The 27,826-nt window shown below is 37.1% G+C and overlaps 2 protein-coding genes across 7 annotated transcripts in view; one reads left to right on the forward strand and one right to left on the reverse strand.

The window, feature by feature from the left end:
• The window catches only part of arid4b (AT-rich interaction domain 4B), a 50,953-nt gene extending 37,269 nt beyond the window's left edge, over nucleotides 1–13,684 (reverse strand). For 2 of the 5 annotated variants that reach the window (XM_028006192.1, XM_028006189.1), the window contains exons 1-2: nucleotides 13,479–13,684; nucleotides 11,491–11,539 (exon numbers count right to left, since the gene is read on the reverse strand). In XM_028006192.1, coding sequence (XP_027861993.1) covers nucleotides 11,491–11,496 — 6 coding nt within the window. In that variant the 5' untranslated portion in view covers nucleotides 11,497–11,539; nucleotides 13,479–13,684. Of the gene's footprint in view, nucleotides 1–11,490; nucleotides 11,540–12,605; nucleotides 12,775–12,999; nucleotides 13,162–13,478 lie in introns of those variants that run through there. The other 3 variants (XM_028006193.1, XM_028006191.1, XM_028006190.1) reach the window with 3 other exon arrangements.
• Nucleotides 13,685–14,068: 384 nt separating this feature from the next.
• ggps1 (geranylgeranyl diphosphate synthase 1) lies at nucleotides 14,069–27,532 on the forward strand. Of its 2 annotated transcripts, none has more exons than XM_028006195.1 (4): nucleotides 14,069–14,390; nucleotides 16,237–16,335; nucleotides 19,346–19,416; nucleotides 26,128–27,532. In XM_028006195.1, exons 2-4 carry the CDS (start codon nucleotides 16,263–16,265, stop codon nucleotides 26,929–26,931), a joined length of 948 nt encoding a protein of 315 aa, XP_027861996.1. In that variant the 5' UTR covers nucleotides 14,069–14,390; nucleotides 16,237–16,262; the 3' UTR covers nucleotides 26,932–27,532. The 2 variants fall into 2 exon arrangements, with proteins under 2 accessions (XP_027861996.1, XP_027861995.1); XM_028006194.1 differs by having other exon boundaries at nucleotides 14,071–14,418.
• Nucleotides 27,533–27,826: the final 294 nt, after the last annotated feature.

Raw genomic sequence — 27,826 nt, forward strand, 5'->3', positions numbered from 1 at the left:
TTCTTCTCTTTAGAAGGTGGTGTATAGCACACACCTTTTACTTCTTCTCAACCGGTTTTAACTTTGTGGGAACTATTATTGATCCAGCATTATATCAAAGGGTGATCAAATACATTTTTTACATGGTTAAAAAAGTTAATATGTGATTAAATGGATTATTATAATCAATAGAAAAAAAAGACATTTAACAAGATGTTTATAAAATCCTCAACAGTAATTGTGTCTTATTCACTACAAGCTGAAATTAAAGCCCTCGCTGCAGACAAGCTGTTCTCAGTACATTTCTATATTACAAGCTGCTAATAAGACTAAGATTGTTCTTTCATTGTGCACACTTAACAAGGAGCAAACAGAATACTTTGAGAGGCTGCAGATAACTGTTCATATCATGAAACTGCAGCTACAAACTACACCAGTGATTAGCAGCACAAAGAGCAATTAAAAGTGACTAATCACTTACACCAGATGTTGCCTCTGCGATGCATAATTGCATAGTGGATATACGAATTTAGGGAGATAATCAGCTCACATGTGGAAACTGCTTGCAGGTCGGGATCTTTTTGCTATAAACAAGTAACTGTTAAAATAAATTAAATGGGAGACATACGGAGTGTATTTAACCATAGATTATGATTCTGAATACATACAAATGAAAGAATCGCAACCAGCATTCCAAAATGAGTGAGTGAGTGCAACACCGCAATCACAAGTGACTGCTTGGTTGCTATATTTAGTAAGATCTTATATCACAAGTTTGATGCATTTGCACTTTTCATGCTGCCAGTATAAATCTTATGTTTTGGATGCCTTATTTCTAACACTTATTGAACATATTGAACTGATACAGATTTTGTAATTCCCATTACTTCCTACGAGCAAAACAACAAGGAAAAGTCTCATAGTAAAACTATTATAAAATGTTATGAATTTGTCTGGTCATCTGAAGGGGGGCAAGGCCATATATTTATGTGCCACAGGTAAAAAAAAAAAACAATCTAGTGAGGCGCAAATAGATGCAGAGGAAGTACAATGGAAAGGACAACAGAAATTGATATGTTGTATATTAATTCAAATTTTCAAAGAGGATAAAGGCTTGAGGAACTTGGCAAGTAGTTTTTTTTATCTCTATGCCAAGACATAGGTTCTTGTGTTTTAAATGGACACCATAATAAAACCTCCATGATGTGGACAAAGATTACAGGCGTCTTTGTGTCAAAGAGGATCTTCATGGTGAGAAAGCCAGCCAGCTAACCAGGTGTTGACACACCTGCACCAGTGTGTCCGCCCCACTTCAACTTTGGGTAAATGAGGTGCTTAGCCAGATGTGGCTTAAAGAATAAAACACCACTGTTTTTTTGTCCAATGGTAAGTATTATTTATGACCATAATTACACATGCATCAGATGCAGCAACAAGTAATACAAGGAAATACTTTTGTTTTTGATCGACACCCTAGCAATCTCTCTGACTCCATAATTCAACCAGATGTGCTAGTAGTGATGCTAGCATCTTTTCATGCAGACAGTACAACAGTGACAAAACTACTGCATGAATTATATCTTAGTTTAAACCCAATAAAAAATATATATATTTTGAATTGTGCCCAGTACCTAACTTTGTCTAAGCAGTGGCCATATAGCACAGGCAGAGGTTCAGTTTATGAACAAAAGGTGTATTCCAGTAGAAATGGCTTCTTTTGGGGTGGTTTTTATTTTTAGATGTTTTCTCTCACTGCAGAAAATATCTGTTGATGTGTGCAGAGCTTGTTAAATCAATAGCTGCTCTCTCAAAATAATATTAATCCATGATAACTGGCATCTACTTCAACTTATTTCCCCTGCTGTGAATCGAAAACAGACTGCAAAACACAATGCATCTTTAAATGTATCCATAGTTTGCCGGTTTGTTAGGGCACCAAGCTACTCTCAGACAACTCTCCTGACCTCCTCCACACTTTATAAATCTTTACTTGATGAGCTCACATTCAAGCTGCAGAACTTATCACTACTTTTGTCTTGGGTAGAGATTACATTATGCATTAATGGGGGCTTTTGGTCTCCCAAATTAAATGTCATCACTCTTCAACGAGATTTTCAGCTGCCTTGTTCTTGCCCCCCTTCCCTCTTCACACTTTTTAACCATACACACTTCTACCGCCAAAACAGAGACTAAAAGTTGTAGGAGTTATTGATATATACATTTTTAAAATCCCAGCTGAAAGACATTTACAAAGAAAAAAAAGAAAAAGTGATTTTAAATATTCATCCAAACTCAGAAATTAGATATGAATTTCCTTTTTTATTAAGCTTTTGCCACCTTCAGTTGTTTTGTGGTGGGGGAAAAAAAATAAGTATCAGACATCAGCTTTACAACCCAGACAAGAGGTTGTTTGTTATTTTTAACCTGTAGGGCCGAGATAGAAGTTAAGAAATGTGTCTTTTTTAACACTTGGAACCTCTACTGACTTTACACAGCATGAGTGAAAAGCATAAAACAAAGAAGTCAGACAGGAAAAACAACAAATCAGATGAACAGTTGTCTATATACAGGCACACAGTACTTGGAGCTTATGTTGGAAGTTTGAGATTCTGCTCTACCTTTTGTCATTAATGGGTAACAATTAAGGACAAGCTGACTTAGAAAATATCATACAGTATATACTTATCTGTAGTGAAAGCACTGATTTACTAAACTTTACAGCTTGTCTGCAAATGTGAGAAGTAACACCTCTTTCTATTAACTAATAATTGGAAGATAAACAAGTGAGGTCTTCTCAGCTAAGTGAAAGATTTTATTCAATTCATTTTTTCCAATAAAGTTGCATAAATCAGCCAGGAGTTGTAGTTAATGCCAGCCAATTAACTAGAATTGAGAGGTTCATAAAAATAGGTGTCATGCCTTCGACAAAGCAGAGTGTGTGGCAGTCTATTGTAATCCATCTTCCTATAAAAGGAATTTCAAGGATGTTTAGTCGACTCAAAAAGCAGAACTTTACATAATTTATCTTGTTGTAGTAACCAAAAAAACAATTCTGCACTCATGAGTCCTGACACAAATGAAATGTAATATTAATGACTTCATCAATCTAATAAATGCAGTGCATATCTCATGCCAGAGAAAGTACTTTATTGTCACCCACGCACAATGCATTTTGCTGTAATACTGTTTTGCCATTTTCCCCCATAAATTCAAAATAATGTAAGTACTCTGAGAACTTGTGACATGCACAACTAGCGAGCTTTGCAATGCATTTTTAATGGAAACATCAGCAACAAACAGCTACAGAAATATAGTAAAAAACCGATGTGCAGATAAATCTTGCGGTCAACAGAATCAAAGTATTTTCGACTTGATCAGCCCCAATTGGTGAGCTTAGATTATTTAGAGTTAAAGTTGCTGTTTAAAGAAAAATTCTCAAAGTTAGCTATTTTAGTATCAATTAAGAGTTTAAAATGAAGCTATTTGAAAGAAAACCTCAACAGAGGCATGCCATCTGTTCATTCAGGATCCCATGAGATTTCACTCTTTCACTGTTTTGTAGTTTTTGTTGTTTTGTACCCAACATTTTGGGGGGCAAAAAGGAGCAGAAAATCAGGAATAACTGTCTATTTTAACAGTAAAAACACCAAATGTACTTTGATATGCATTAAAACACAGTGCAAACTGTCGTAGAAGTATCTCAGAAGATAACATTCACAGTTTTCCTGGTTGCCGTTGCTTAATTGGCTGCTGGATTAGTGCCAGCAATGTATTTGTCATTTCAATGACAAATACATTGAAATGATGTTTTCAGCTTCCAAAGTTTTTGTCTTTAAAATGAAAGGGAAGTTTATAGATATTTACTCCACAGTCACTTTGCCTTCATTCTGAAATAGTAAAGAAAAGCTTTACAGCAACTGTTCAAACACACACCCACAGTGTGACGTCACCTCTGCTGTTAAGTAAATCATTCATGGCCACTGAAGGCAGAAAGACTGGGAAAAAAATGCTTAAAATTAATTACAGTCATCAAAGTGAAATCAGAATTGGTCATGTCAAGGCTTTGCAAATACTGGAACTAGAAAATCAGACACAAATTTCTGACAGGTACATATTTAGTACTAACTGCTTTTTAAGTAAAACAGGTAGGTTTGAGGAAATGATGCCGGTGAACTTTAGGCTCCTTTTTTCAGAACAACCATCATGACCGTCTGGAAACGATGGGCCTGAGGAGCGGCAGTCTCCAGTTTCACGCGAACCATCAACCAGTTTCACTAGCAGAGCAGCTCTTCTGCCAGTCAGAGCTGCAACACAAATATTCACTGCAACACTTTTGACTCTGATCATTTCTCTTTAATGCTGTTTATCATTTTTACTTCCTAGTCATTGAGGGCAGCTTGGGTTATCCTGACAGCTGCGTAGCCAAACCTACACAGCTCAACAATGAGGCGAAATAACAGCCTGTCTTCTGAGGCCCAAGTTACATTTGTCATGCTCCTGTATGCCAACAATAACAGAGGACAGTTTGTTTCTAGTCCTGCCCCGCCTCCCCGCATTCAGTAAAACTATGAAAGAAAATTCCATTCATTGCACAGATTGCAAGGACTACTTTTAAGCCTCCAGCTGTCTGAAAAGAAACATTTTTAGTTTCACTGCATTTACTAGTGCTAATTGACAACAAGTCCTCCTCAAAGAGAAAGAAAAACAACAATTCAGGATGACTAAGCTCAAGGGAGGAAAACTCATCTACCGATGAGAAGTATAAAAATACCGTCCTCTGCTACGATTCTGTCAGGAATATTAACAGCAGCATCTTTTACAAGCCTTGAGTACCACCTCAGCTGCTATGTGCAAGGACTCAATGAGGAGTCATCAAGACGTTCATCTAATGCTACTGATGTGGAAGACACTCCAGGCACATGTGCTTGATTAAACATACAAATGGGACTTGGCATGCAGTGACAAAACACACCGGGGGCTGACATGGAAAGAAACCAATCTGCACTCCTTACAAGACATTTTCTTAGCTTTAGCTACTTTTAAAAGTCAAAATAACATGAGTAAAAAGGCTGAAATAAAAAAAGAAGTGTTTTAATTGTTGATTACAAGTGACCTAATGTCTTCTCAGGATTATTTAAGGAGGGAAGCTGCTTACAGAAACACACCAAAGCATGTCAAGGTGACACTTGCAGCTGCAGAGTGAGATCAGTTGCTGCTCAATAAAAACTATCAAGTCATGAAAAATTTAACAACCACCTCCACAGCTGAACATACGCTAGAGCCTATAGTTCTGTTCTTGGACTGTATGAGTGACAACAGGCCTCTTATTGTAAAGGTTAGCAAAAAAGATGCTTCCTGGCCACCAATAAAAGGTTATAGCTAGAATACAGATGGTGCAGCTGTGGCCTCGCTCATAAGTGACTGACTTCTGCCATCGGCTCCAGGGATTCCTTCAGGGTTGGCCTGAATGTTTCAAAGCTTTCACTGTTTCAATGACACCTTTTAATTTTAATAGTTCAAGTACCAAATGCACCTTAATGTGCATTAATATGAACAGTAGGCATAAACCAACATCTACACTGATGCTTATTTCCACTCTTTGGGGGACACAGCCAATCAGCACTAAGAAAATGAAAAAAAAAAACATACTAATGGCTACAGATACGGCTGGATTCAAAATCTTGAGTAAAATGTCCACTGATGAAATTGATTTTTATTTTTTATAATAAAAAAATTCCAACATCTTTAACTTATACAATAAATATGATCTTCAGCTCAATATCCTGCCTGCCAATCTGTGATTTAAACTCTTAAAGAGTAGTTAAAATGTTAAACAATGTTGTTATGTTGTGGATTTGTTTTAGGTTTTTATGCATGGTCATAATTTGGTGATTTACTTTTTTTGCCAGCAAAAAAAAGTAAAACACCATGCAGAACATGCTCAAAAAATTGGCCAATTATCCTTTGGCAGGTCAAATATATATTTTCTGTTCATTAACTGCTTCAGTTTTCTGTCGGTAAACACAGCGCTGATCAAAAGGTACTTTGTTGCATTTTGTTTTGAGGCTGGTTAAAAAAAAAAAAAGTTAATTGAGACAATTTAAAGACGTGCTTTGATACATAAACAAGTATAATCATGTAATTGCTTCACTTTCGGTAGGCCTTAAAAGCTTTTTTTTTTTTTTTTTTTTTTTTTGCTTTAATGCTCCATGTTTTCAACATTTTTTGTTGATGTGCAATAAAGTTTAATAGCAGAATACCAGAGCTCAGAAAAACTCAGAAATTGGTATAAGCCAAAGAAAAGCCTGATCTGTTTGTATCTCCATTCTAATAAAGAAAACTAATCAGAAGTCAAGAGGAACTCAAAAGTAACGGAGTAAGATTTTGAGTAATCGGGTTCTCTTCTAGGTTAGGCAGGGTTCCCTTTGGATTGGACATCAATGAGGGTTACTTTCCCCAAAAGTAACCGGTTAAGTTCTCAGAGAAAGAGAGGTGAGACGAACCTCTGTTCAAGTATCCATATCTTTTTCATCGTTTCGTTAAAGCACTTCACATGAGTTATCTCATATACTGAAACTTCTGAGAAGATTGAGTTATCAGCTTTGTGAAACAGCAAACTCACCATTCAGTTTGAAAGTTACCTTACTAAGCCTATAGTCCTGCCTTGTCGTACAGTCCTCAGGTTGAAGTGAAAGAAGCAGCGTCACACTAAAACTTAAATGTGGTGGTCCAATAAACACCATCACATCATCCATTTACTTTTCACTTGAGGAACTGCGATGAACTAATTGTATTTATGCTTAAGATCTGCATGTTTTAAACATAACATTTAGGAACAGTACGTTGCTAGATCACTAAGCAATAGTGTCAAACCCACTGCATTGTTCCCCAGCAAACAGCCTTGTAGGCTGAACAAAGGAGCATGTAAGGGGCATGCAGGAAAGAATTAAGCTCCCTCACCAGCCGGGCTCACACATACAATAATCCTGCTGTGAATCACGTCTTTGTGCGAACCAGAATGACCACAGCCCCAGTGACGGGCGCTTCAGCGGGAGTTACCTTGGCAATGCCATGGCAGCTCTAAACTCAGTGGGGAAAATAATAATAACTTAAATGCCTTTAGTTTGGCACTTGTTGCAAACATTTGGGGTAAAGAAAACATCAATGTCGATTTTCCCTTCTCCGGGATAAATGAAGGACTATTATTTTTGTCCTTTTCCAAGTTGCTTTTCCAGCTAAGCAGCCACTTTTTAATTTCCAAACATTAAAATGAAAATAAAAGAAATCTGGAGTACATAACTCCAAGATGCATGACTATTAATGTGAACAATATTGCAATTTTGTCGAAAAGAAACCGTTTATGTTGTAGACACTTGAAACATTTTCTTCATATTTCCAAGTGTGGATTTTAAACGCTACACCTTACTGCATAGATCCAAATGTATATTTACACACTTAAAAGGTACTTTGTGTACATCTAACAGAGACGCTTTTTACCAGAAGAGAACGTTAAGGAGACTAATGTATCTGACCTGCTGAGGCCCTCTTCAACTGCATGATTATGTAGCATATTACCGCAGCACCACATGCTGTTAACTATCACTCTTGCAGCTAAAGCATGAGTAACTCCACTAAAAATGTTTCACCCACATCATAAAGAAATGTGATTATACTGCTTTGTAAAAGTATTCCTATCCCTTCAGGGGTTTCTTGTTTTGTTTTGTTTACAATTTGTCACTTCACAACCACAAACCTCAGTGCATTTTATTAGAATTGCGTATAAAGTGAAAGAGAGACGATTTTCTTTTTTCTTGTTTGTATAAATAAAAATATGAAACAAGTGGCATGCATTTGCATTAAGCTCTACTAAATCAACTTGTACAACCATAGTTTAATAAAATTGTAGTTGTTGGACGTGTTCCGTGTTGTTCTTTCTGCAGATTTTTTTTTTTTCTCTTTTGGTTTGAGCATTACATATTTCCTTTGGTTTTGGATGCTGTGCAGCTGGAAGGATTTTTTGCTCTTTTTTTTTAACTTTCAGACAGTTGTTATGATGCGTAACCTTGGCAACAATGTGGTTTCGTTGTTACAACCAGGAGCTGATTAACATCTCAAAAGCTTAACAAATACTTGAACTACGACCCCAGACCTGAGTGGAGTTGAAAAAGGAGGCTTCCTGAGTGCAGAGCAGGACCAAAGAGCAGAGAGAAAAGGAGGAAGTTCAAACCAACTCTTCCCAGGTTTCTAATCATACGGCCAGACAGAGATTAAAGAGGAGCGGCAAAAGCAAATGAGGTGGATTAACAGAGCTTGCCAACAACTGTGGCATATCATCTCTGTTGCCTGTAAAGTGTGCTATTAGCCTGTCATATTTGTGTACTTTGACTATGTTACAGAAGACCCTATTACACAGTGTCTTAAGTTAGAGACTTCTTCAGATTTGTTCTGAGACTGACTGCTACTGAAGATTATTCTTGCCCACAGCATCATCATCCATTGCAACTTTTTGAAGATAATTGGAGGATGAGTAACAAATTATCCAAATAAATAAAATACACTTTTGAACTGAATTTTGAGGTATGTTTCAATCAACTTTGCACGGTGAGATTGAACTTGCTCGGCCTCAGTCAAATTGGACAGTAAGACTGTGTAATTTTATTGATAATATGATATTTATCAATATTTTCTCCTCAGAAAGTATCGATTTTTCATCCGTGAGTATCAATACATTAACTACTACTTTGAGTTTTATGTCAAATCCACATTAATTAAATGACAGCTATCAGGTATGACATTTTTACCCACTTGCACATGTATATTAAAAATTGCATGTAATGAAACAACCAGTTACAATTGATTAAGTAATTAAATGAAACAGATAAATTACATGATCTAATATAAGTGAATGAGACAAAAAGGTACTTTTTCCGTGTAACCAAATACACAAAGCCCCAAAACTTTTTGTGGCCACACAAAACATAACATTTGCATGACAAAGCAGATGTTTGCTTTAAACAAAGCAAATGCATAACAAAAACATTTATTACACCAGAATTACACTATCAGTTCAATCAATTCAATTCACGTCTATGGAGCAGTCACAAAATGTCACCAAAATCACTCTGTCCCTCTAAAATCTTTCAAAAAAATCTTAAAAACTCATTGAATCATCTTGAATCATATCATTTGCTGAATATTGTAATATATATTGTATAGGGAGCAGAATATCTTGTATCGTATTGTATGGTGAGATTACACATAGCTCTATTAGACAGACAGCATCTGTGATCAATTTTCTAGTTTTAACAAAGATTATCAGTTAGGTTTAGGTCTAAACTTTGACTAGGTCATTCCAACATAAATATTTTATCTCTGTTTGTATGTTTAGAGTTTTTGTTGTGCTGGAATTTGGACTTTCTCCTTAGTCTTAAGCAGTTCTTAAGTTTTATTCTTGCACTTTGCGCCATACATTTTCCATCACATCTGCCCATCTTTGATTAGCATATACACCAAGATGATCTCATCTGAAAAGAACACCTTCTTTCAAATATTTTTGGACCATTCCAACACATGGGAATGCTTTGAACCAAACCATTCCCCTTAGTGCTGACTTAATGTTTAGGTTTGTTGTAATGTTGCAAGGTGTACCCTTAGCCAAGTTTGAATTTTTTGCAGCCTCATGACCGTGTACCACTTTGTATCAAACATAATCTTATTAAACTATACTGTTAATGTTAATTTTCACATGTGAACAAGTAAAAGGAGTATCAATGATTTTGCAAATCACTGTAATAAAGTGTTTCACTTATGGGCAAAAATGTACAACTCGCACAAAACAATACTAAACAGTGCCTTTCAAAATTTGCTTTCATTTCAAGCCCAAACTCATATTAGTCTTTATTCCAGATCTGTAAAGCATTAACTTGATAGCTAATAATGTAAAAGCCTGACCTTAAAATTTAAAGAAGCGTGCAATAAATTTGAAACAGTTGTTGAAGGGAAATAAGAGTGCTCAGCAGATTTAGAAAGGCAGGGAATCATAAGGCGGAGAGACAATAAGTCCTAAACAAACATCAGACAGAGCAGCACAGAAAAGCTGACTCCTCCTCTGGCATCAATGCAGCCAGAAAACTCAGAGGGGAAAGTGGAAAGCACCACTATATTCAGCAGCAATAAAAAAAAGATAAATAGTGATTAAATGGAGATAACATCTCTATTTAAACATGGCTGTAGAAATTGAAGCAGCAAAGATAGTTTGAGTGTCAATCAAGCATTAGTTTAAGCATTTTGTCATTTCTATGACGGTCAAAAGCTTTTCAACACACACCTATGACACAAACCATCTGCCATAGCTGTCACACATACTGTCGCTCATGTCAGTGCTACAAGTCTGAATGCATGTCAGTCTAGAAACAGACAGTTAAAGTTTTGTATCATATCAGATTAACTTCCCCATTTAATATGGAGAGTAGAGTGAGATTTCTTTGTTTCACAATATTTTGTTTATCAAGAAAGACTGTGGTTCCCTTTTCACCTGTCTGTTAGTTGGTGGCGGATGATAATGAAGAAAAAGAACAGTGAGGGCAAAGCGCCACACTGCAGGTCATTATCACAGCTGCTTCACTAACAGATGCACCAATCAACCAACCAGAGATCAGAACCAGAGAATTTTCTCTCATCAGCAAATCATATTCTGAAAAACACTTTTTCTATTAATTAAACTAATCAAAATCAGGAACAACCAACACTTTTTATTCAATGCATCATCCATCAGCATGCATTCTCATTTGCCGCTTTTGGAAGTTTATTAAGAATCAGATAAAGGTTGGAGAAATATGCTTTGAAACATAGGGATAATCTTGAAAGTCCTTCATTTTCAAAGCACTTGCAGCACATTGTGGTCTTTTCTGTTCCATAGTCCTTGGGGAAAATAGCAATTCTGACCTCAAATCAGTATTTGCCTGGAAAAAGAAAAGTCTGATCTGTGCCTCATCGCCATCACCTCAATCACAAAACGTATCAGTATGCTTGCGATTTGCTCTCCTGTGAGCTGCAAGCGGTGAATAAAAACACAGAAATTTGTCAGGAATGGTGTGGCCCCCATAACAAATGAAAATATCAGATACAAATAACTAAAGGCACAGCAACACTTAAAGAAGAAGAAGGAATATTCCCCAGTGAATGGCAGCTGGGACGCATCTCCAAACAGAATAAAGCTGGGTAAACAATGTCACATCTCGAATGCTTTTCACGTATACAACATTTACACAATTTTCAATTACATCCACACCATGCAGCAGAACTTAAAATGCAACAAAAACTTAATTTTAAGCATATTAATCATCACATTTTTATTTAAAAAGACTAGTCTAGTTCAACAATGCTGATATTTACACCTGCATCTATCTACCGAGCAAAAGCAAGAAGAAAAAGCACATTTCATTTAGCTGCAAAAGAAACCGAGCTTTGCTATTCTAACGCCCCAAATGCATGAAAAATGAATGAACATACCTTCATCTCTCTATGAGTCCTCTAGGTGACCAGTGTGAGGAATCCGAGGCTGCAAAAGGGAGGATGGAGATTATGCATTACAGAGGGTGGCCAACTTCAGTCTAGCACAACAAGACACGGTTATGTTATGATGACATCACTTCTTTTGCTACAGTGGTGCACGAAAAAAAATAATAAAAAACGCCTCATTTGCAATTTTTTTTTAATCTCTATTATTATTAAACATCCTGATTTAGCCACTGATCTGTTGCGGGAGAACCAGGGATGGGTGTGCGAGTGTGTGTGCTTGGGCATTCGAGTCACATTCAGAAAGTAATGCCGTGGCAGGCTGATCACTCTCTCGTTCGCAGAGTGCTTAAAGCCGTTTATGTAATGCCTGGTGTACTGTTGCCAGTCAAGTCAGTCAGACTCGGCTCTCTTGCTCCGAAGAACACAAAGTAACTACTCGCTGTGTAACATGGAAGTCTTCCCTCCCTTCCGTCGCTCGGCACAGAAAACACGGATAATGTGGTCGTTTAATACTCGCTGAGAGCCTCACGGTGCTCTGCCTCCGCCGTCTGCACCGCACTGACTCTACCAACAGTACAGCAGAGGGATGACGCCATTTCTGTAGCTGACAGTCGGACAGAAAGGAGGAACACCAGCGCTGAAAATTGCTGGGACCGTACACGCAATTTTCAGTGAGCAAATGCTTAAACATAATTTCCCCCTCCGACACAAATCTCTTTTGTTTTTGTTTTTTTAACTGTTCATTTTCGCTCTCTCTCTCTCTCCCTTGTCTCGCTGCTTGCTCTCTGCAGAGTACACACGACAGCAAAAAAAAAAAAAAAATTTTTTAAATTGAGCGATAATAACTCAGTGAAACACAGTCACAAAACCTTTCTATAAACATGTCACGTCGTTAAACCGTAACACAGCGGCAGCGTTAAGTTAAACAAAGTGAGAGGCATTTGAAAACTCACTTTACTCGCTCTGAAAATGTTTTCTTTATCGACACCTCCGACATTTCGCTGACTGTTTTTTTGAGTGAGCTGACAAAGAAACAAGTCGACGGAGCGGTTTGCAGCAAGGTCAAGCCCGAGGAAACAAAAACAAAAAAACAAAAGAAGACTCACATCTTCGGTTCTTCCGACGTTTTATTGTTGAGACAAGAACCAAGGTCGGCAGCAGCCCCGCATTTCTGTGGCTCGGGAATGATCGCGGAGGATACGAGATCATCCGCCCCAGACAGTTCAGCTAGAGAATGACTGACCGCCGCCGACAGCGCAGCTAGTCCAGAAAGATGTCCGTTTAAACCCGATTACTGATTGATTCCCTTTCCCCCCCACACACACATTGTTTACCACGCACACAACACTGGGACTTCTCCCCTTCCGAAACGGGATCGCATCAGATCGGGGTTCCTCGATACGAGGCAGCCCATCTGCTCCAGCCTACACCGGGACAAGTGGGTCGTGAGAAGCTAGCGACACCGATGGCACAAAAGAACCTCCTGACAGTGCAGTTTACCTGTTAAACTACGCCGTTGGATCGCTGGTCGACGATTCGCGTCCCGCAGCCATGTCAAATACACACACACAAAAAAAACCCACCTTCAACGAGTCCCCCCTGATTGTTTCGAGTAAAATCACTTCCCAACGTCCGTGACAGGCACTGCTCGACCGAAGCCTCCCCGAGGATTCCTCCGCTCAGCAGCAACACATCGCTACGGTTAGCCACGTCCAGAAACACTGGAAACTACTCAACCTCGAAGGAGCATAACCTTTCACTGCGCTCATCAGCCTAATTTGTGCTCACCACAACACAACTTTATCATCAAGTTGTCCGTTCTCTCATTCATTTCCCCCGCAAGCCGCTCCCTACTAAAGTACAACACACCATTAGTTAACAAGTTAGCTACAGTCACGGTTGGCTTAGTATCAGCAGGGAAGCATGCCAGTAAAATGTTCAAAATAGCGACAGCTTTGACGAACAAAAGCAACACTTACCTTTGCTGTCAAGCTGAGGAACGCGTCTGCTCTTCGACGATAGTGTATTAGTAATCCATAGGGACATTTATATGGAAAGAATGACAGGCTTTAACGTCCGTTGAATCCCGGTGGATGTTGGATGCGGACTGGTAAAAGTGGTTTTCGCTCCGAGCTGCTGTTTGCCTTGTTGAGTAGCTGCTCTAACCTAGCTCTTTCTGTGATCCTCCGCCTTCTGAGAATGATTGACGTCGAGAATAATCCCGCCTCTCTTCAAAAGCACGACTGCCCATTGGAGGTCACCATAAAACCATACTCCTTCGTGACACAGGATTGGTTGATCCGGGAGAAAAATATGCACAGTCAAGAGTTCGATGTAATCCTACTGGGTGGTTGTCACAATACAGGGAAAAAAAATTCTGAAAGACTACAACTCCCACTTCTAACGAATAGGTTTGCTAGATATATGATGCAGGACGGACCGATAGTGATAGGAGTGTTCTTACCCATTTGCAAACAGCAAAAAAGTGTTAACCGGACAACATCAGGAAATAAATCCAACACCTATCAAATGACATTTATTTCTCAATAGTTTCTGCGCGTGCGCTTTAACGTGGCCGAAGGTTATATATTGAGTTCATCAAAGCTGGCTCTTTTAAGGCTTGTCTGTTCTCGGAACGGTGCGTAACATAAGCAGTGCTGCTTAGCATAGCATCCTTCGAAGTAGACACGAGCACCCGGAGCTATAATGGTTTAAAAGTCTTGTACTGAAAGTCATATCGTGTGCCTTATATGCCCCAGCGTGGAAGTGTGAGGTTTAATTCTGGGAAAGGAAAGAAAGGAATGCTCAACCGGGTCATTTCGACGCGTTTTTGTTAGCCTGCTTCCGCTAAGTAATTAGCAGACTGGCTAACCGGAATTCGGGGACGCCTGGTGAGCAGACCGACACACGGCAGCTAAGGTGGGTGGGGTTGGGAACTGTTAATAAATATATATATAAAGTCGGTAAAACTGTTTTAAATTCTCTCTTATTGGATATAATATGCCAACGAAACTTGCAACAAGAATATAAAGCCGTGTTTTTAGCGAATTGTCTACAAAATTCCTTGTGAAGTGAAATCTAATTTTTGGCGTTAAGCATATTGTGGGGTTATAGAAATCCTTTAATCTTCCACAAATGACTACAAACTGCTGCATTTAAAGGTTTTTGTGGCTAATTTATCTGTTTTTGTGAAAAACTGGTCTGCTGAATAAAATTTTAAAGAAATTATCAAAACTCCCTCACCTTTTTCTGCTCTTGAAATTAATTAAAAACGGAACTATAAAATGTTATTAAATAAAACAGTTTCCCCACCCCACAAAAGATCCAAAAGCAGAGGACTATTTCTTTTTTTATCAAAGGAAATCAAATCGTAGTGAAATTTTATCTTTTAACAATCGCACAACCTAATATAGTTGTGTAAATGGTCTTAGCTGAAGATAAAAATGGCATTTCCCATCAGTTTCCCTTATGAAATTGTAATTTATGCATGAAATAGCACAGCTCCACTAAACCATTCTTGGTAACTTGTTTTGTTTATTGAAAACTTTTCAAATTTTAATAACTAGTTTTTACAGCTTTGTTTCCTCAAGCGCTACTTTTATGTTCAACATTCTTTCAACCTCTGCCAATATGGCAAAATGTTTAGTAATGGATTGTGAGTATTAGGTGACCTTGTCATATTTCAATAGACATCACCACACAAAATATACATATTTATATACTGCAACACATCTTTGAAAAGAAAAAACAGCATGTCATCCCAGTATTAAGTCTGTCCACAGGCTCAAAAATGCAGAAATCCTGATATCCTTTAAATTATGGCTGAAAACCCACCTGTTTAGATTTGACTTTAATAATTGGAACATAATTGATTTAATCTGTATTCCAACTTTTCATCACTTTCCTTCATTATGCCACTGTATTTCAATGTTTCTTTGTTTTATGCTTTTATCATTTAAAGCACTTTAAAGCTTTGTTGCTGAAATATGCTATACACATAAACTTGCTGAGAGTTTTGTGCTAAAAAACCAAAGATCACTGAAGATAAACGCAAAGGTCAAATCATGTGTATTCATGATCTGACCCCTTGCGTAATGGTGGAAAATGACAAGAGTGGGAAAAAAAGTGTAATAATTTCACCATCATTTCTGCAGTGTCTCATCTAACCGGCACACTTTGAGGATAATGAGGCTTGAATCTGCTTCGTCTGATTTTCTGTATCACATTAAAAAGTCACTTGTACCTGAATCAATGAGCTCTCACCTCGATGAGTGGCGCTCAATGCCTAATTTTTCTGAAAAGTAACTTCCTGTTACAAATCCAGAAGATGAAAAGCTTTTTTCTTTTATTTACCATTTTCTGTGATATTCCTGCTAAGAATTTATACAATATTTTTGAGATAAAAAAAACCCCACCCAAAAGCATGTTCCACCAAAATTAGTTGCTAGACCAATAATTAAATAAAAAATTCAAAAATATTACTTTATCAACTGCATTTAAGTACCAAAAATATGGAACTATCACTGAAGAGCATTGCTAATTTAAAGCACATTGTCAATGTTTTTATGGTAAAACAATTTGCTCCCAAACTGTCTGTTTATCTGGGTTATGTTTATTCCGACTGTGATAAATATACACAGATGAATCATATTAGCCTGCAGTGCTTTTAAAAAAAACACACACACAGCCATCTACTTCAGCTTGTTTTATTTTCCTTTCTTTGTGTTTGTCTTCCAGTTTAAAGGGAGACTTATCAGGAAGCGATGGATGGTACCTCTCAACCCGCCTCGGACCGAATTCTACTAGAACCGTACAAGTACTTGTTGCAGCTGCCAGGTCAGTCCTTTTGTTTTTTGGGAAATGTGAAGAAAAGAAAATAATAAAATGACCAAAAACACTGTAGTTTGCTGAAGAATCCTTTGCAGCTCATTTGATTTCAAGCCAGTTTGTGTATTTAGTTTTTCTAGAATGTGTGTCAAACTCAAGGCCCGTGGGCCAAATCTGGCCCGCTTTTGTTTCTTATGTGGCCCTCTAGATGCTATATTAAACATTATGTTTGGTTAAATATTATGTTATCAATCAAATCAATGCAGTTTTTATCTGTTTACTGCCAAATTATATCAGTCAGTCCCTCCAGTTTATTGCGAATTATTGTGGAAATTCAAGCAATCAACAAATCCCTGTACTTTTTTGTGCTAATATATAATTGGGAGTTTATTGTGAATTTTTGTCAAAAATTGTCAAAAACTTTCTGACTGGTACTAAACAGCCGCCGCAGCCTTAAATGATATCAGATTATAGTTCATGATCTATACAGCGAGTAATAAAAAGTTGCATTTACCGTCATAAATAAGTGCAAATATCGCAAATATTTCCAAAGTAGTACCACAAACACTTTGATTTTTATTGCAAAAAATCACAAAAACAATTAAAATTATGGAGGGACCAAAAAGATATTCAACATTATTTAATTTTAAGAATTAATTAATATTTTTAACAGTTTAACAGGTTTTATCAATACATTCTGGTACACCCGGGCCTTTAGCAGCATTTATGATCTTGATTTGGCCCAAAATGAAAATGAGCTTGACGCCCTTCTCTAGAACATCTCATGATAAAGTGTCTCATTGTTATCATTGTTAACTCAGTCAATCTAAAACATTTATTACTGCTGATGCAACTGTCATGGCGAGTTTTGATTCTGAAGCAAGATGTTGCACAAATAGATGTGCAACATCTATTTGAGCCTTGTTTGTTCATTTAAATGACAAGGCTGCCAGTGTAACATGGTTATTTGGGTAAATTGTCAGATTGTCTGTGGCTTTCAAAGAATATCTGCTGCTGTTTTTATCCCAGGAATTTCTGAAGGTCCATTCAGTTTGTTTCAGTCCCTCCAGGAAGTTAATGCAAATTGGAAATTTTGTTGCAAACTTGAAATTCTTCGCAAATCCAACCAATCATATTAATGATTTCCGTATTTTCTTAATTCTGAACAATCACTGTAACTTAGCTGAATTTTGACCAATTACATTAGTCTCTTTTTAATTTAGCTTCCTGTTTAGCAGTGTCTCCTGAAAGCCTTACCTGCAAGATAAAAGCATGTGTGATGCTACACAGTAACATTTAGCTTATTTTTTTTCATAAGTCATTTGGAGATGTGCTGTTGGATTTGCTTATGTTGTGTATACTGACCCTGGGTATGTCTGCTACATCTCACTCGCTCTTTCTGTTTCTGTGCCCTCTGTCCACACTTTTTTTGGGCTGTTGCAACTCATTAATCAGTTAATACGTCGTAGCATGATTTTCAGAGCCATCTTTAAATGCACCACGAATGTACACATGCTGACGCCGGTTACACCTGTGACTCTGATCATGTCCTGCTGCACGATTCAGCAACTAGCCAGAACCAAAAGACAAAAACTTTGCGTTTTTGTTCCAAACAAACCATGTAAGTTGAATGATGCTAGCAGATAATGTTAGCTAAATGAGTTAATCCATTCCAGTGTATCATATTAAGCTTGATAACAAGAATACCAATGTTACATCCCTTGCTAGTTAGTTTATCTCAGATATATATCCAATCCTATTTGGTTTCTAAACAGATGTCGTGCTCAATGTTGCTCTCCACATATTTAAAAGAAATTTTTATTGTCACAATAGAAAGAGCGAGGAGTCAGGGTGGAGACATTAGACCAGAGGCAGCAGGACGATTATGCAGGGACTTCTCCTTACTTCTCAGGTAAAGACGGAGGAGAAAAAGGAAAGGGACAATTATGTGCAGCAATTTAAACTTTTTTGTAAGACTATATTTAAAAAAAAAAAATCACAACTTCTGTAATTTTAGGTTGCAACAATCACAAAAAAAGCATTGCAACATTCTGGAGGAAGTGATATAAAAAAAATATCCTGACTTCTTAAGGATTTTAGATTTAGATGGCATTTTAGTTATTCAAGCCTAAAATGGCATCTGAATGCTAAACATGTTGCAGCAGGACAGACGTCCTCAACTAATGTCAGCGTCCTCAGTTCACATTTCTAAGAAGGATTTTTTTTTTAAAGAAGTCGCATGAATGATCAGATGAAACACTTAAATGTTGAATAGGTTCAGCAGCACTTTGCATCAATCTTATGGTTGAATAATCTAAATACGGATTAAAAACAATAAATATGCATGTTGTTGAGATCATATGTCTATTTATTCAATAATTTAGCAGCGGGGGGTTTTGAAATGAAAATATAGCTTGTTTTGTCAATAGCTTTAGATTAAGGTGTAATAAAGTTTAAGTAATTAGGCCCTGGAATTAACTCGATTTAAAACATTTTTTAAAATACATCTATATTTAATGTGACATGCAATCTTCTGTAAACTCACTTTTTTCTCCAACTGACAGTTTTCACTGAATATTCACCTGAAATATTGGAGTAGAAATAGTATGTTTACTATCTGCTTTGATATGACTTGTTGATAATTCAGCTTGTAACACATTAAATTTAAGTCTTAGTTGATTCTGTACACAGGCAGCTTACACAAAGTTGTTCTGCTAAATAAAGAGGGACTTTATTTTTTAAATATTTAAATTTAACAACTGGTGACAGAAGTTCAACCTCCTGAATCATGAGCCTGTTGCTAAATGTCTTGAGTGAAGTCAAAAGCAGCCAAACTGAAGATTTGACGAACGGTCACGCTGGGCTAAAACCATCAATAAAGTCAAAAGTCTGAAAATTGTCAGCAAGGCATGAGGAATACTTGCACATTTTGCAAGAAGCATCACCAGTGAAGCTGTAGGTAAAATGTAGTTTTTACTTCTGACTAATTAAACAATATATTTCTTTGTTCTCTCTGCAGGAAAACAAGTGAGGACAAAACTTGCCCAAGCATTTAACCACTGGCTCAATGTACCAGAAGACAAACTGCAGGTGAGAAACGGCGCATTTCAAGTTGTTGCAGGCGACTCTCAGCGGAAGGTGGGAAGATGATGTAGTTAATTGTTGATCTATTTATATTTACATGACATGTAGTGGCTTTTTTTAGAGGTTCTTTTGAAGTTTCACGGCTAAAATGCCGAAATTGTCTCATTTTCACACATTTGATTTGAAGCTAATTTCACACTTTTTTTGTGCTACAAACATTTAGGTTGCTCTGGTGATGAGCAACTTAGAGGAAGCAGGGAGGCCTACTGGCTTCACACTGAGTTGGATCAGGGCAGGTTAGGTTTTGTGACACTTGTCTGAACTTGTTCAACTAGTCTGGAGGAAATCTGGTTAAAGATCCAATAATGAGCTCCTCTCTTTCAGTGATAACCTGCCTCTGTGTTGAGTAAGCCTCTGTTTATGCAATTTATAATCTCCTCAATATATTCTTTTAGCACTAAGCTTTATTGAATATTTGATGCTTTACCTTTTTAATCTGAAGTGTTATTTGTTTTCTGCTTTTCTGCTAAAGAGAATAAAATACTGAAACAGCTATTTTATGGGATTACTTAATATAATAAACATATAACATAGTTTTAGTATATTGGAGTCACATCGGTTAATATTTTACCCTCTGCAAGGTGAGGAGTTTGGGTGCTGTTGTGATTTTGAACAAGACGATAAGTCTTTTTTATATATAAAAGGAAGTTGATCTCCACCTGTGTGCGGTTGTGCATTTGTTTTTTTTGTTTTCTGATGGCGGTTGTGTATTTTTACCTTGGTTCAAACTTTTTGGGTGTAAATTTTAAGGTTTATCTAAGCTAATGTAGAGAGAAGCTGCCATCTTCACTTCACTTTTTTGTTCCCTCTGCAATTTAATACAATTTATTTTATTTAAAAAATGTTATAAAATATTTTTTTGTAATACTTACAGTCAGTAAACAGACATTCAGTAGTTACATTGCAATAATCAATCACCCAGTGACTGAAATCAGACAATATTCCCCAGTAATCATCAGGTAAATTACTGAAAAAATTCAAGATTTTTTTGTTATTTTTTGAAGAAACAAAATGCTGCCAATTTTTGACTGACTTCTTGTGAATGTTGCAGAATTTTCTACATTTATTGAACTAATTTTAAGTGTCTGATAAAAGCATCTCAGACTTAAGAGATGCAATAATGAGCAGCAAAAGACATTTCTTTCTCTGCTGATATTTTGCAGTTGGTTTCTGTTTTACTGTGACTTTGCTGTCACTGAAGTTTGCCATACTTTGACCAAACCTGCCCCTCATTTAAATATAAGAACAAAAAATAAAGAGAAAAAAGTTAAAAAGTCTCAGCTTTGCAAAATAAGGGTCACAAAATAAAACATCATTATGAGATAGATGAATGTCATTGATAAAAAAGAGCTCCACAAAAAAAAATATTTGTAAAATATTTTATTAGCTATGGCCAAATTAATAAAAACACTCACCACACTAAATATAAAAACACAACATGCTGACATTTCTATTTTAAGATTTCATCTCCTCCCTAAAGCTAAAATGTTTTATTTTTAGAGTTTCAAGGATAACTAATTACTCATTGGTGACTTAGTCATATCTTTACACCTGCTGGTGTTTTCGTGGTAACTTCAGTTTCAGCAGAAGCTGGCTGTCATGGTACAGCGGGTAGCTGAGGTTTAAATCTGTATAACAGCTCTGTAAACTCCAGCTGAACCCTTTACACAGGCCGAGAGCTCTCCTCTTGTCATCATTAGTTCACTGCTGCCAAGAAGTCGCCGCCATGGAAACAATGGTGCCTTTAGATAGACGGGGCACCGACAGTGGCACGCTGGTTTTCGTGTGGCAGCGTGTTTTTTTTTTTTTTTCTACCGGTACGCCACAGGTCGTGGATGTTCCCCGCGTTTCGTTCGGCGCTTTGAAGCTGTTTGCTTTTTTTTGGTTCTCTCTGAAAAGCGTAGTTGTTTATTTATGGCGCTCTTTCACTCTGAAATCTCTACATGAGTGCATCTGTTGCTTTGGTATGAGAGCTTTTTGTGCTTTTCTGTGACACATGCAGTTTCTTTTAGTGAATAACTAGGAAGCAGGAGGCGTATTAAGACATGTTCTGTGCTGTGTAGCGACACATGATAAAATTACACCTTTGAAATGTGTTAAATGGATGTTGTGACAAATATTTACTCGTATATTCTAACAGTTTCTGTTATATCTGTGTTGGCTTATCCCCTATAAGTCTAGTTTATTCAAAGTTGGTTAAAACACAGTTTGGAAATTTGATTTCAGTATTTTACAGATTTGGGGAAAAACGTATTAAAGAAAAGTGCCATTCCTTCAGGAAACTAGAATATGAATTCTAATTGTCAATTTAAAGTTATCTTTAAAAAAAAACAATCCAGTCTAATGCGATAATTTAATTTTAAATGTTAAGTTTTTATGAGCTGCAAGAGATAAATCACCATAATGAGTAGAAATAAAGGGTTGATTACATCAGCCTCTATGTAATTAATCTGAATGTTGTTGCATAGTAAACAGAGTTGCTGGATTAATTTAACTTTTCAATAATATTGAGATTTATTGAATATGACTGATGTATTACTAAAAAGACAAACTTTAAAATTTTGTTTTTTTAGCTTTTTTGTTTGATCATTTGCTTAACACTATTATTGTTGCAGATGAAAAAACATTATACAACTCAAACACTGTTTTAATGTTTAAATAATCGAAATAATTAAGTTTCACTCAATTCAGCTTATTTATATACCATTCAAAACAAAAAGTCTATTCAGTCCAATCATTCATCTCCAATTGATCCCAGTTATAAAACAATGGAGTCAAGTTCAGTTTATTTTTCAATTTTGTTAAAAAAAAAAAGTTTTCTATCTAAAGAAACTGCAAAATGAATCAAGTCTTTGACTTGCAGCTTTCACGTCTCCTAGATGAGCATTTGGCGACAGTGGAGAGGAAAACCTCCACTGTAACAAGAAGAAACCTCCAGCAGATCCAGAGCCTGGCCATCTGCCATGACCGACTTGGTTTAAGAAAATAAAGCAGATTGATTCACACACACAAAAACCCCCACAAAATCCTGATGTTAAAGAAAAATATAAAGTGTAATAATCTCATCTGCATAATGATGAGGGAATGATATTAATAAGAATGACACATTAGCTGACAAACTTCATGTTGTTTTAATATTAACACTGGTCTTGTTCCATTTCCTGAATTGCTTCCTTTCATCTTCATTTTAAACATTATATTTTGTTTGTTTTGGTTTCAGGTTCTGGTTTTGAAAAACACATTTCTCTAAATCTGCTTGCAGCTAATCATGCAATCCTTACAGAAAGACAATCCTTCAGTTGACTGCAGTTGATTTGAGCTGTTTCGACGCTGACCATCTTGATCCTGCATGTAATGGTTATTAGTTTGGACTGATTATTCTGAGCCCACTTTGCAGTACCGGTTCCAGTCCTGTGATTAGTTTAATTAACAGATCACAGCGCGAACAGGAACCCAACAAGCTTCTCATTAACTTTTCTTTAAATTTTATTTTATTTTATGGGGTTAGACCTAAGGTGAGGTTTTTTTGTTGAGAGTTTTGTAAATGGTGAACTTCTCACTACTTAGAGTCACTACAGAAGTTCACAACACAGCTGTCTGCCATTTGTAGCACTTAATAAACCAAAATGTAATGCTCCAAAGGTTGTTTTTTACTTATCAGTTGTTGCAGCTGTGGTGCGTTGATGACTTAAGATTGGATGCAGGTCCATGCCTTCACATCCTCTCTGTTTGGTTTGCCTGAAATTTTCTGGACAAAATACCTGATGATGCAGTTGGACAAAAAAAGTTGTTTTTAGAGATTTAAAAAGTTTTTATTAGGTGCTACAGAGGAACATCCTCCATAAGCATCTCTTAACAGCAATAATGAAATTTTAGATGAGCTTTACTGCATCTACATGCGTACCTGGTTGATATTAAATTATATATTTTAGTTCATTATAAGCAAAATGGTATTCTTAAATGAAAACATTTTGAGATGAGCTAAATTACAAGACACCTGTGATAAAGATTAAACCTGTAGGCTTGCGACAATGACAAATCTTAGATTAAAAATTGTAATAAATTATGATATTGTTGTTTTGAGACCATTTTCAAGTAATATAATGGTCTTGGCATAATAACTAAGGTACACCCTCTCAAAGATCAATAAGCTTTAATCTTTAACAAATGTTAGGAGACATTTTAAATAGCCAAAATAATAATAATAAAAAAACATACTGAAGTCTTTAAACAAAATTGTTCTTTTTAAAAAGGGATTTTTCTCATCAACCTTTGGTAGAGATATGAGGAAAACAATCAATCATGCAAATGGAAAATATTGAGCTTGTTTTAATTTATCATTTGATTGATTTATTGGTTATTACAACAGGCTCATGAATTTAATATGCAAATCTTAAAATAAATCTAGGTTTTGTCTGTTTATACAGATGTTTTTGCACTGAATGGTCCATTTTGATCAAACACCTCAGCACAATTTGTGAATATTCATCAGATATTTGCTTTGGGACATTGAAAAATAACCCAATAAGTTTTAGATTTGGTTCCAAATAATGGAATACGAATCGAAATTGTGGCCATTAAATAGGAATAATCCGATTTGTGTAATTTTAAGAAATTGTGAGTCTGTGCTCATGGTCTGGAGCTTTGATGGAAATTAAGGCAATAAAATAAAGTAGTAAGTTTGTTAGATGTTGGTGCTCAGCTTTAAGTCTAAAACGTTTTAAAAATCTGGTTCCTGCTTTTGGGATTTCATGGAGATTCAATTGTACTTTAATGATTCTTTGGCTCTTTGACGCTAACAGCAGATTTTAGCTTTATGCTCACTGATGCTGGAGGGAGAAATGTTGGGACGCTTCCAAAATGCGGCGTGTTTTTGTTTCTGTTTGGATAAACTACTTGACCGGTTTGGCCTTGGCAATCTGCCCAACCTACAGAGTCTCGTCTTTGTTCTGCCATCCATCCAAGCAGCTTCCACCAGCGGGACACACCGCTCGTCTTTTCAGTCAGCAGAGCGGACAGTGGGAACCTAATGGTAACCCCAAAAGCTCAGAGTCAAACACGGTTTACAACTAGAATGTCTTCCTGATACAGAAAAAGGTTTATTTACAGATTTCAGGTGTCTACCAGCAGCAGATGCTGTTTAGTCTCACAAAAAGATGGAAGTTGAAAACAAATGTCTATATTTAGCACTGATGTTTTTACAGCAAATAAAGTTGCCGCTAGATGTCTAGTATCCCATTAGATGCTAGATATCTAAAGGGAATCTCTCATCAGTAGGTCTTTGCTGAGCTTTTTGATGCTCTAGTTGCTCTGCTGGAGATTCAGTGTCAAAAAATGTAGACATGGCGCCATCTGCTGTATCATAGCTGTACTGCATATTTTAAACAAAGAATCTGTTTCTAACAAAGTTAGGATGAATATAGGTAGGGATGAAAGTTATCAATTGAGTTGATCTAAAGTTGGTTGATTTTACCCATCGACTATTAATTGACAAGCAGCTATTTTCTTACAAAGTCAGAGTTTTCTTTTGTATCAGGAGGGCTGACTGTCTTTTCATTGGATAAAGAGCTAGTTTTTTATATTAATTTAGCAAAATTATTTAATTTTAACACTATTTTGTCCACTGCATTAAATACTGACTGAATAAGCAGATAATTGTGGTTCTCAGGTTATTAAACTTAGACATATTTATGAAATATAACAAACGGGAACCTGTTGGGTTGATGAAAAGAATTAAAATATGCGAGACACTTAATTCCCCATGAATAGAGAAATGTTAGTCTGTGGTTGTTCTTGATGGAATGTTAAAACTTCGCTCCATAAAGTACATTAACTCAAAATCAACCTTGCTCATTGCCATTGTGTTTTTTACCCATTATGTTACATTTTTCTCCGTTATCTCCTTCACTTTTCAGTCATCACATCCTAACCTTCATAATGCATCAGTCATTTTTAAATGAGACGTTGACGCTGCTTGGCTCGGCTGAATGAGCTCTATTAAGGTGAAAGTTAAGGAGCTAGTCGAGTGTTTATATTCCATAACGGATAAAGGGCAGCTTGCATCCTACACTGGACTCCATTTGGAACGATTTCTACAAACCAACAGACAGTAATGCAAGTATTCACGTACAAATCAGAATCTAGGCATAGATGCAGAAATAAACTAGAAAAGGAAAATAAATATATTTAAAAAACCTCACTAAAAACAGAAAGATAACAGACTACAAAGCTGCTAAGTTATGTTGTACAATAATGCATTTCTTAGCATTAGGATTCACTATTACTTTAGGGGCTTTTATGTAACATAGAAACTGTCATTTATATTTTAAAACACACACAAAAAACATTTTCTTATTCTTACATTTGGACCATTTCTCTTTCCTGGTCTGGTATTCTCCCGCAATCTCTGTTTCTGTATAAACTGATTCAGCTTGATGACAGGCTGCGCCCTCTGCTGGATGGTGGCCAAACTACAACACTAAAAGGTCTAAGTGGATGTTTTCAGTTGGAACTAATTTTAATCTAATAAACCATTAATCGACAGTTGTAAGTTGGTTAGGGTCTGTATTGGGAGTAATATTGTTTCTTTTTCTCTTGTTGGTCTGGTGAATTTTACATAATGAGATGAATCAACAAAGGTGTTTGTGTCTTGCTCAGGTGATCATTGAGGTGACGGAGATGCTGCACAACGCCAGCTTGCTGATAGACGACATCGAGGACAACTCCAAGTTGCGTCGAGGCTTCCCGGTGGCTCACAGCATCTACGGCATTCCCTCAGTGATCAACTCGGCCAACTACGTGTACTTCCTGGGGCTGGAGAAGGTTCTGATCCTAGAGCACCCAGAAGCTGTACGAGTGTTTACCCGCCAGCTGCTGGAGCTGCACCGCGGCCAGGGCCTGGACATCCACTGGAGGGACACCTACACCTGTCCCACGGAGGAAGAGTATCGCAACATGGTGCTGCAGAAGACCGGGGGCCTCTTCGGTTTGGCTGTGGGGCTCATGCAGCTCTTTTCAGACTGGAAGCAGGACCTCAAGCCCCTCCTGGACACTCTAGGGCTCTTCTTCCAGATCCGGGACGACTACGCCAACCTGAGCTCCGATGAGTACAGCGAGAACAAAAGCTTCTGCGAGGACCTGACAGAGGGGAAGTTCTCGTTTCCCACAATCCACGCCATATGGTCACGTCCCGAGAGCACCCAGGTGCAGAACATCCTGCGGCAGCGCACGGAGAACATGGACATCAAGAAGTACTGCGTGGACTACTTGGAGAAGGTGGGATCTTTTGCCTACACCCGTCAGACCCTGCAGGATCTGGAGGCGGAGGCTTACCGCCTCATCACGGAGTTAGGAGGGAACCCTCAGCTGGAGAGCCTGGTCAAACATCTCAGCCGCATGCATAATAAAGCAGAGGCTTCAGCAGAGTCCAAGAGAGAGACGCACTTGAGCCAAAACTACTGACAGACGCTCCCTACTCCTGCTTTCTCTCCTGAACGCAGAAGATGCACATTCCTGAAAAGCTCCAAACTAACCGTTGTGACGGCAGGCGAGCTCCAAGTGTGGCTTAAAATAGTACCCATGGCTAATTCTTACATCTGAAGTGCTGCAGTGCTCTCAGGAATAAAAATTAAGCAGCAGAACTACAGTCAGTTTTTGCTTTACCACTTGACAAGATTATTTTAAAAAAAAAACAATCTTGAAAGCCTTTTCTTCTGATGCACACTCCAGTGGATCTAAGTGCTTTTTGTCAGTTCCAGTTAATACATTTAATTGAGTGAATGTTGTTTTTGATTTAAATCTCTAACTGGAGCCGCATCCGTGTGATTTGAGGTCCCATAATGGCTGAATCAGCAGGGAGTCGAATCAGCCCTGCAGAAAAACAGCCGTGTGACTGTTTGTTCTGATTGCTCTGTAACAATGATGTTAGTGACTGTTTCCACGCAGTCGTCTCACAGCACAAATCCTCACAGCTACTGTGATCCTCACATATTTATATATTGACACTGCTGTATCCTAGGATCTTGTTTGAATTTCTTGAATAAAAAAAATCTTTAAATCTAAATTAGTTATTTGTCTTGTTTTATAAATCTCTTCTCACTGGCATGAATTTTCTTTTAGTCTGGTTTATTTGTACTCTGGAAAAACAGCGCCATCTTTTGATGACTGGGCCATTAATTTTACCTAACCTATAAATTAGTCAGCCGTATGAAAATACTAGAATTTGTTGCACTAAAATATTGACTAAAAAATAAACTTTTTAAAAATATATAACAAATTTGAATAATTACACTGGGGTTCCACAACAGAATGACAAAAATTAAATTAAAATGGATCTGTTTTTCTTGTCATTATGTTG

Source organism: Xiphophorus couchianus, chromosome 22 (assembly GCF_001444195.1).
Source record: "Xiphophorus couchianus chromosome 22, X_couchianus-1.0, whole genome shotgun sequence".
In the NCBI taxonomy this organism is placed as follows: Eukaryota; Metazoa; Chordata; class Actinopteri; order Cyprinodontiformes; family Poeciliidae; genus Xiphophorus; species Xiphophorus couchianus.

What these genes read in the sequence shown, in the direction of transcription:
- ggps1 (XM_028006195.1), top strand. Translation starts at nt 16,263, where the DNA reads ATGGATGGTACCTCTCAACCCGCCTCGGACCGAATTCTACTAGAACCG. An exon ending in GTACTTGTTGCAGCTGCCAG is followed by an intron (nt 16,336 to 19,345) that starts GTCAGTCCTTTT and finishes TTCTCTCTGCAG; the next exon opens with GAAAACAAGTGAGGACAAAA. An exon ending in TACCAGAAGACAAACTGCAG is followed by an intron (nt 19,417 to 26,127) that starts GTGAGAAACGGC and finishes TGTCTTGCTCAG; the next exon opens with GTGATCATTGAGGTGACGGA.